The 10592-nt window shown below is 33.1% G+C and overlaps 1 protein-coding gene across 1 annotated transcript; it reads right to left on the bottom strand.

Annotated features, from left to right (window-relative positions):
* Positions 1-1308: 1308 nt before the first annotated feature.
* Positions 1309-4755, bottom strand: LOC134259999 (ficolin-1-like). Its single transcript, XM_062742584.1, has 5 exons — positions 4683-4755; positions 3680-3780; positions 3378-3474; positions 2857-3024; positions 1309-1574 (listed from the first exon to the last, which is right to left on the bottom strand). Exons 1-5 carry the CDS (start codon positions 4753-4755, stop codon positions 1309-1311), a joined length of 705 nt encoding a protein of 234 aa, XP_062598568.1.
* Positions 4756-10592: the final 5837 nt, after the last annotated feature.

The following is a 10592-nucleotide window of genomic DNA, read 5'->3' as shown; positions in this document are numbered from 1 at the left end:
CATTCCTTATAATTTAATTTTAAAATAATTAAACAACTGGGGATGTAAAATTGTGTTGTTTTTATTTTCAAATTTACCGCGCAATAATACAACCGTAGTAACGGAAGTGATGGGAAGCAAGGGGAGGTAAAAACTGATACATAGATCTAGCAGCCATGATGCTTGTTTACATGAGGTAAGATCGAGCAACTGTTTGAAGTTAAAGGTACATTCATTAAATCTGGAATTTTTCATGAATCCGAAGGACTGGAAATGAGGGGATTGATGGATACAGATGATTCAGCTGGTTGTCAAGGGGGTGTGTCCCCATACCAAACCAGATTATACAAAATGTTATGGTTCCTTTTTGGAAATCAACCAATGAGAGACAAGAATACAAACAGAATTAAATTATATATATATATATATATAATTTATATATATATATATATATATAAAACCAAAGTCTACACATTGCATAATAGAGAATGACTTGTCATATTGAATCATTTATTTTAAAAGATGTAGTCTCATAATTGCAAAAGTATTTGCAAACATATTGATTAATGTTAGCTCGCTGAGTTTTATTTGCAAAGGCAGTTGCAGATATATTATAACATCTTCCAAAAATAATGAATCAGTGCTTATTTTTTTTCTAACTCCTTGTCTTGTTTTGCAACTTGATTTTTTTTTCTAAATTACTTGAATTATCTCTAACCTAAATAACAATAAATTAAAATTATTTCAAATTTTGGGTTTTCACTTATGGCATTTTCCCCTTGCATTGTGTCAATTGAATGGCGGAGCACGCACAGTAAAATGTATTGCAAATGTGTCGGATTAAACAGGTTCGCTGTAATGAGTTTTGACAATAAAGTAATGTACATCCTAATTATCCATTCCAGACATACTTGCCATTTATTAGTATAAATAACAACGAAATATTTCTAATTTCAAATTTATTACAACACATATAAAGTACATCTTTTGCAGAATACATTCGGTAGAACAAGATCACAATAATTTATTGCTTTACATAATCCTTCACCCCTGAAAACATATTTGTTTAGTCACTTGATGTCAAACAGTCTCTTAGAAAAAGAACCCCGTGATAAATGTTAAATGTAAAACCGGCTCTTGAATCAAAATGGATTCCTCTAATTGATGGATGATCTTTCGTCTGTTAAGAAAAAATAGTATTGAATTAATGTTTCACAGAAATAGGAACATATTTCACTTTGAAAAACCTCTTATAACCTTTTGAAAATTTCACAGTAATACAAAAAGAAAAAAAAAATCTGTGTTATATTAAGATTTAATGATGTTTACCTAGTTCCGTCTGATCAGCATGGTGGTCCCCTTCACTGACGTCGCACTCGTTACTGTGGGACGCCATGGGTTGATCCAGGACCCCGGGGACCATTGACCGTTAAGGAAGGCGAGGTGACAGGCGTTGAACCACCAGCCTCCTCTAATGTTACTGCCAGCAGCACAGTTACCTCCACTATACCCGTCGTTATCTCTGTCCGGGGTACTGAAGTACATCCCAGACAGATCCCAGTGATTGGGAGCACCAGTGTGTAACATAGCGTCTCCTGTAAAATTAAACAAAAGCAATCAAAGACAAAATGGATTTATATATCTTCAATTTAATTGTCATTAATAATACTGAGGTAATTCTAAGATAGACGGCTTTAGGTGCTGGAAAGAGCGATAATATTTATTTAGTTCAGTCTTTTAATCCCCTATATCTATAATACTGGCACCTGAAGAATTAGAGAAAATATAAAACAGAGATAATAATTATTAATTTATATCACATTAATTTTAATACTGAAGTACGTCTGAGATACACAGTTTAACGTGTCGTTTCCTGTAAAGAGAGATAAAAATAATACAAATCAACAAAACACTGCGGAATTCACATAGCATCCTTTCTAGTGTAACAATAAACAACAGACGTGTTACACTTTTTAAGCATGGTATTATGGGGGGGGGGGGGGTTAAACGTCACTGGGAATGTAAGAAAACATCACAAAATGAAATTTTAATATTTATCCGAGACCGTGTCTTTAAACAGGTATACATAACATGCAATACTAAGTAAATCATTAATAACGAGATAAGATATGGTGCATATGTGAATGTTTTAAGATGGTAGATTTCCTATTAAATAAATGGAAATGTGAAACGGGTTAAGGTCCTTAAAATTTGGCTTTTAAGCTTTTTTATTTGAATATTTATCCGATCAAAATTTTTTTTATCATCAAATTTTCGTAAACCTTTCGACATTTAAGGTTAATGACGCACTGTAAACTTCCTTTTCCGTAGTAGTAAAAAATGTGAATCATTAAAAATCAGACTAACATGCTCTGTAAACTTTTTCCGTATCAGTTAAAATGTGAATTATCAAAAATCAGGAAACCCACGCTGAATAACAATGTTGAACAAATGTAATTATTGGATTTATTTGTTTAAAAAAAATAACATAATTTCTTGTACATAAAATGTATAATTAGAAATTTTATCTACTTGACAATAACAAATTCAACATCTGCTGATACGTGCATGGTACCTGCAAGTGATATTCTGAAATACTAAACATGTTTCATTAGCGTGGAATCAAAAACGTATACAGAATATCAGAAAAAAAATTACCCTTCTCTTTTTTCAATGACTCTATAATACTTCAATACAGAAAGGTATTTTTATGATAATATCCGTACTAATAATACTTCAATACAGAAAGGTATTTTTATGATAATATCCGTACTAATGATACTTCAATACAGAAAGGTATTTTTATGATAATATTCGTTTTATGATAATATCCGTACTTTGAACATAATTTTGAGAATTTAACGTGGATACACTTACCTAGCGTTCCCGTGGCAGGGCCTGCAAGAAAGAGCTGATATTTTCCTGCTTCGTCTGAGACAGAGAATCGATCGTACATTTCATAGAGCGTTGTACCATTCTGGACAGTGATGGATACATAAAGGGATGAGGTGTTTTCTTTCGTTAATTTATGGATTACGTCATTTCCTGTATAAAGATATATCTAAAATCATCTGAAAAGTTCATCGAATACTATTAATTCTTTTAAAATCTATATGAATCTACCGTAATGAAAAATCAAATTATTTTCCATAGATATAGACAATATTGCTAAATTTGGTCTCATTAGAATATGCCGCTAAATGATATTCTTCTTTTCTATTTTTTATTATTTGAAATATCAATTAAACACGATATCTAAATATCATAGAACACACATTACCTAGTCTTAAATTTTGATCTTTATTACGCATTATAATTTTTTACTTGTCACAAGAATTTTTGTATCTTCAAACTTTGAATGAATAAAAAGTTCTTATTTGAAACCGATTTACACTTACCAATCCAGACGTTCTGTTCTGGTGAACCAAAACCATTCTTATAATCCGCCCAGTTCCTGTCAAAGATCATGGATCCGTCTACGCGTTTCTGAATGGCCTTTAAAAATTAACACGCATAGCAATTTAATTTATTGCTTTGAACATTCATAGGATCCATATGTTTTGATATAAAGTACAATACAATCCTACAATCCTTAAAATAACCAAAACAAGGTGTGTTATACTAAGTACTTTTAATAATAAAATAAACGACCTACCGTCCATCCCCCGCCCATCGTGGTCATATCGCAGTACACACTTACTGGAATGGTTAATGTACTGTAGGGGTATATATCATACACCCCTGTGATGGTTTGTCCGTTTTCTTGAAGATCCTTGCAAGTTTTGGGCATGCTAGAAAATTCTAAAAAAAAATAAAGAATACCAGAATCATACAATGTATATGTACAAGAGGTGAGGGGATATATAATGCCTGCATGAGATATAAATGTTAATTGTGGAAACAAAAATGTTAACAACATGTACGATGCGTATTATGTTTAACTGTTCCTTATTATTTAAAATCAATCTTGTTTTCCAATTGATACAAATCTTTGATTTATGACATGGCTAAAAGTACCGTATTTAAAATTAAACACAATTATTTTCATTACTCTGTTGACTGAAAGAAATGTGAAAGGGGAATTGATTGAAGATAATTAAGATGATAAACAATTTTGACACTGAAATAGATGTTGAAAAATGTAGTAAAATGATGATATCGTTTTGATGTATGATATAATGTATAACCGATCGACAGGGTTGTTTAATCCTCCGTAGTACAGGCCAGCTGTTTTCAGGATTCTCATATCAGCTTTCAGAACAGCTGTTCTTTAAGATAGGAATTTCGAGATGGGAGCTTAAGTGAGGTTTTTTCGTTGATTTAGTTAATGACAAGCTATAATTTTCTGATGGTTTGGACTGATCATTGTCACAAAGCTTAAATGAATAATACTAAAATCTCAAGGTGTAGAAATTTTATCTTATGTTTTCCATTACATGCTAAGGGATATTCCGAAAAGAGAAAATAGAAAATCACAAAGTATAATTCAATAAAACTCAAATTAAAAAAATAATTGAAAATTAAAAAAAATATCACAGAAAAAAAAATCAGCAAAGGGATAATTTTTAGAATCAGTTATATTAAAAATACAATTGTTTATACTGCATAAAAAGAAGTGTCAAAGAAAAAATCGTGTCTCTTCGAGAGGGATTTAAAACAAACCAAAGAAGTAAACATAAAGAAAAAATAACAAATATACATACCGTCAACAGAGTAGTATCTCCAACCGGCCTCATCAGACATACCAGACGTAAGACTTTTTTGTGGGTATGGCATTTCTTCATTTGAGAGTTGAAACCAAAGAAGACGCACTCCCTTTGACACATCACGGCGCAGTTGGTCAATGAATGAGCACTGTATTCTCCTAAAAGTTCATAATTTGATTTCTTATCATTGAATTCCAGTTTCGCGGTATATTTCTGAGAAATAATGTTAGCTTTAGATAAAGCTAAGAAGCCGACCATTAAAGAGATAACCCACTGACTGCTCATTTTTTTCTTTTTACTTTCTTAAAAAAAACCCTGCTGCGTTCTTGTGAATCTGTGAAATTCTGCCAAATGGTCTTATAAAGTGCCAAATATATACATCGTACCTTAATCAATGCCTGAAAAGCGATTGGCTAACTGTTATGTACTCTATATTTTACTGTTGTGTAAGTATAGGTTACATCATAGATGCCGAGTAGTATTGATTCGCTTCGCGCCCTGGATTTCCACGCCCCATGAAAACGATATAACCAATAGTACGAGGCAGTCTATGATGTAAGCAAATTGTCGCATGTCTGATGACGTAATTTTTTTCGAGTGTCAAAATTCAATATTAAAAAAAATCACACGATTTCTGCCTCCTGCAGTAATATATGACAGGGCTTGGACAGAATTATCGAATATGGGATATATCGTCACAAAAAAGATCAAAGAAAATCACCGCAGATATGCAACAAGCATCGATTTCATTGAAGATGATATTAATTGTCATAATTGCTTAATCTGAAATAGTACAATATATAATCATATAACAATGAAAATTGCGTTGTTTCTTGATTTTATCATTTAATTTCTATAAAATACTTGATTCTGATTGGATAAAAAATTCTTTTGATAACTGCATCAATAAAATCTATAGTTCGGTTGCACTAACGAGCCGGAACTACTTTGACAGTCGGTACATGTATATTCCCCGCTTCCAGGTTACTTTTTGAAGGAATATTCAAATACCTTTGCTTTAATAAATATTTTCCTGAATTTCGGAACTTGTCCGTAAGGTTCCTGGCTTATTTTCTACTTTCGTTTCATTTTGAATTATCCCCCTTTGCTAAACAAATTAAATTCGTCTGCATGACGACAATACAGTTACGGAAAGAAGGGAAGAAATCGTTTAATCGGCATACTTTTCTTAAATGTTTGACTTTGAGATATCTGGTATGAAACAGAGAACTCTGAAAAAAAGTTTTATTATGCTACCAAAGCGGGGAAAACCGAAAATCTGTTAAATCGTGGTAAACGAGTGACCGACAAACACGACACTCCATGAATTGAGGATGGAATTCTTTAACCTTGAACTATGGGCAGCAGACTCTTTCAGGTTTTACAGCATTGACAGGTTGTGATATGTATATAATTATATATTTGGTTTGAAATTCAGATGAAAAGATGCACAAATGAAATCCAAAATTTCTGTGTCCTAGAACTGTTAGGATATTTGAGTATCTCCCCTTTACATTCATGAACTTAGATAACTTACCGGGAAAATATACACAGAGGGATAACACAACAGGTAAGTTTTTTGTCTTAAAGAAATATAAATTATTTCAGAGAATGTTGGTAATCACACGACAATATTTGAGAACGTTTTTCGTTAGCATGGTTAGAGCCATTTTGAATTTTCAGCAACGTTAAGGTTATGGTGATGTATTCGTGCGCACTGTTTTTGATGCATAGATTTAATAGAAAAGGGAAAGAAACTTTCATTTTATTAATTTAAAATCATAATTAAATGATAAGAAATGAATATAATATTTTTTTCTTTGATCGATGTATCAAAGAAAAATTTGGACGGAAAACTTTTTCATCAATGCGCTACGCGCATTGATGAAGTTTTCCGTCCAAATTTTTCTTTGATACATCGATCAAAGAAAAAATTATTACATTCATTTCTTAAGTCAATACCTGTTATGCTCTGATGTTTTTTTTTTCATTTGCTAACTTTGAAATATACATTGTCTTGAATGAAATTTAAAAAAAATTAGCTATTCAGAAATAAATTTCAAAGAAATTATTATTTGATGACGTTATAATGATTCTCAGAAATTATTAAGAATATATTGATTAATTTCGACTTTGATACATTGGCCTCCAATTATTTATGTTACACAAGGCATCGTCATGAACTTTTGAATTTATTTCTTCGGACAACAAGGAGATCATCTAGAAGGACGTAAACATCACCTAACACATCTTAGAAGGATGTACACAACACAAAGCACATCTTAGAAGGATGTAGACAGCATCTAGTACAACTAAGAGGGACGTACACAACACATAGCACATTTTAAATAGTAGTAGTCAGCACCGAGCACATCTTATAGGGACGTAGACAGCGACGAGCACATCTTTTTAAGGACGTAACCAGCACCGAGCACATCTTACAAGGATGTAGAGAACACCGAGCACGTCTTAGAAGGACGTAGACAGCATCGAGCATATCTTAAAAGAACGTAGACAGTACTTAGCACATCTTAGAAGGAGGTAGACAGAACCTAGCACATCTTATAAGGACGTAGACAATACTTAGCATATCTTAGAAGGAAGTAGACATTACTTAGCACATCTTAAAAGGACGGAGACAGCACCAAGCACATCTTATAAAAACGTAGAAACCATCGAACGCGTACATATCTTATAAGGACGTAGAGAGTACTTAGCACATCTTAAAGGACGAAGACAGCACAAAGCACATTTTAAATGACGTAGATAGCATCGAGCACATCTTACAAGGACTTAGACAGCACCAAGCATATCTTATAAGGACGTAGACAGTACTTAGCACATCTTAGAAGGACGTTGACAGCACCGAGCATATCTTATAAGGACGTAGACAGTACTAAGCACATCTTATAAGGACTTAGACAGTACTTAGCACATCTTATAAGGACGTAGATAGTACTTAGCACATCTTAGAAGGACTTAGACAGTACTTAGCACATCTTAGAAGGACGTAGACAGCACCAAACACATCTTATAAGGACGTAGACAGCACCAAGCACATCTTATAAGGACTTAGACAGCACCAAGCACTTCTTATAAGGACGTAGACAGCACCGAGCATATCTTATAAGGACGTAGACAATACTTAGCATATCTTAGAAGGACGTAGACAGCACCAAACACATCTTATAAGAACGTAGACAGCACCGAGCACATCTTAGAAGGACGCAGATAGTGGCCGACTGGGGTTTTATTGTGTGAATACTGCAACAGAAAAAAAATCTTTTTTTATGCCATATATAACTTATATTGATCTCAGTGTACAAGCCAAGTTTGGGTAAAATCCCAGTAATTTTTACGAGACCGTCTAAAAATACACCAAGACAACACATGATATCTCATAGCAGAATTTGTGCAAAATCTTATGCATGAAAAGGAAACACTTGCTTTAGACTTCATCTCGACATTTAGACATATCGACGACGTATTGTCAATAAACAATTTTAATTTCCAGTTTTATATCGATATATCTTGGTGAGACTGAGTTAAAAAGTATCATATTCGAAAGGCACAGCATTAACTCTTTGAGTCTGTTTCCCAAATAAGGACCTCAAAACATCGCAGAAGGGATCAGGTGCCATGGAGAAGTGACTATCCCCTGCCGACCGATTACACCCGCCATTTGCTCCTTTTCGTGATCGGGAAATAACCGAAAAATCGGTCGTCAATTCAGTGCATAAATAATGGACTTACAAATAGAATGAAAAGAATGATAAATTGATATTAATGCTTTCGAGCAATGGGTACTGGTGAACTTTTCGGCGTAACCTTTCTTGATTTCTGTAAGGCTTTTGATTTTGTGAATCATAATATTTTGATTAAAATTGTGACCCTTGAGCAGTAAAATTGGTTGCCTCAATGTTAAACTGTAGATTTCAGTGTTCAGCTTGGAAATATAAAATCTGAAAAACAGTTAGTCACAACGAGAGTGTCACAGGGATCAATTTCAGGTCAACTTCTTTTCTTATTTTATATCAATGATCTCCATTATTAATTGAAAAATCATATATTGACTAATTTTCTGATGACCCTACTCCTCACTTTTCTGACAGAAATGTTTCTTCCATTCAAAATATGTTATCTTCGGACATACGTTAGATAGAAACATGGTGTTCTAATATTCACATGATTTTGAACACTATTTAAACAAAATGCATGGTTGTTGGCACACATCAGAGACGGTCAAAACTGACAAAACAAGAATCTAAATTTTAAAAGTGTCAGATCAATTCTTAAGAATGTCACACATGAAAGATTGTTGGAATTCCTATTGAAAATTCACTCAAATTTTAATGCACGTATCGATGCTGTTTGTAAAGCCGTCTGGATAAATATCGGTATTTGCAGGATTAAGAATATTCTCTGCATTGTAAATCTGGAAATTTTTACGTCGATTTTGTTTTTTTCAATTTTGGTCAAAAAGCTATTGATTAACTTTTACGCTTTAAAATTTTGTGAATTGTCACTGGCGCTAAAAATAAAAATCACTTAAGATTTTCATATCAGTTTGTTTCAAATTTAGATGCACAGTTAGAATACGACCAATATATTCGCAACGTGGCAGGAAATTGCAGAATTGATCCGAAACAATTTTGAAAATAAAAATACAAAAGGATTTGCACTGAAAATAACTTCTAAATTAATTATAACAAACCTCTTAACTTTTGTATGCCTTTTAACCTAAAATGTAATCCGAATAAAGACAAAAATATAACATTTTCTCAACGTTTGTTTTTTCTCAACTAAAATTTGCACGCCATGTCCATTTGGAACTCCCTAGTAAAAGCACTGAGCTCGAGTAATCGCCCGTGTTGATGCATGGTTGGATAAAATAATTGGTCTCTCTTTCTTGGCAAAATAATTAAAAAGGGACACACTGTCTCAGTGCTTTTCAAACCATCGGACAATATTGCATATAATGAGGGCAATTTACACGCACGGGTAATTAGCTTGTAGTTACAGTAGTATAAACAGGTTTCTTTTCAAATCTCACCAGTGCTTACCGACGCCTACCGACACCGAGTTAACATAGACACCAACTTTCAGAAAAAAAAAAATTCTTTACATGTTGATATATTTTTAAGAAAAATATTTTTGCGAATGCATTGCACACACAAATTTGCTAAAAATTTAATTCATAAAATTTCCAGATTTCCATATCAATACAAAAGAGTTGTTTTAATATTGCTTATATAACGCCATTAATTGAATACAGTTTCACAATTTGAGGAAATGCATCCATATCTAGCCTAGAGAGGATTATTAGGTCTTCCACCTTTCTGGAAAGACCTATTGAAATTGTTCTGTTTATTAGGTCTTTCCACCTTTCTGTGGAAAGACCTATTGAAATTGTTCTGTTTATTAGGTCTTTCCACCTTTCTGTGGAAAGACCTATTGAAATTGTTCTGTTTATTATCATTAGGTCTCTTCCAGCTTTCCCTGGAAAGACCTATTGATTTCCTTCTGTTTTTTTTTTCTTTTTTATTATTTTCTGCCATGTGATTTTGAGTTCTACATCTTTATCGAAAAGACTTTTAGTCGCTAAGAATGTACTCCGTAAAAGATTTTTGCAGTTGACCCTGCGTATATGAGCTTTTACCCCTTACGCGTAGTTACGACCCCTTTCGCAATGAAAGCTTGTTATTGCTACTCCTCCGAAACCATAAACCGCAGAGATTCAAACCTTTATTAATGTTTACAACTGATTTAGTAGACCCTCCAATCAAACATTGCGAAAGGATTCGTAAATCCTTCTTTATTAAAAAATTGCCCCTGAAATGTTTGCAATGTTTACGAATATCAAGATCTTACTTTAAACAGCACAAGTCATAGAGACATAGGGCCAAC

This window comes from Saccostrea cucullata, unplaced genomic scaffold (assembly GCF_032062105.1).
Source record: "Saccostrea cucullata isolate Sc308-1 unplaced genomic scaffold, CSIRO_AGI_Scuc_v1 ctg12602, whole genome shotgun sequence".
Classification (NCBI taxonomy): domain Eukaryota; kingdom Metazoa; phylum Mollusca; class Bivalvia; order Ostreida; family Ostreidae; genus Saccostrea; species Saccostrea cuccullata.
Note: the sequence above shows the minus strand (reverse complement) of the source record. Positions and strands in the feature narration are given on the sequence as shown.

Bases quoted from the DNA above. Each gene is read 5' to 3' on its own strand.
- LOC134259999 (XM_062742584.1), bottom strand. From the start codon at position 4,755: ATGCCATACCCACAAAAAAGTCTTACGTCTGGTATGTCTGATGAGGCC. The intron at 3,781-4,682 runs GTATGTATATTT...ATTTTTTTTTAG, and splicing joins GAGATACTACTCTGTTGACG to AATTTTCTAGCATGCCCAAA. The intron at 3,025-3,377 runs GTAAGTGTAAAT...ATCTTTATACAG, and splicing joins AGAACAGAACGTCTGGATTG to GAAATGACGTAATCCATAAA.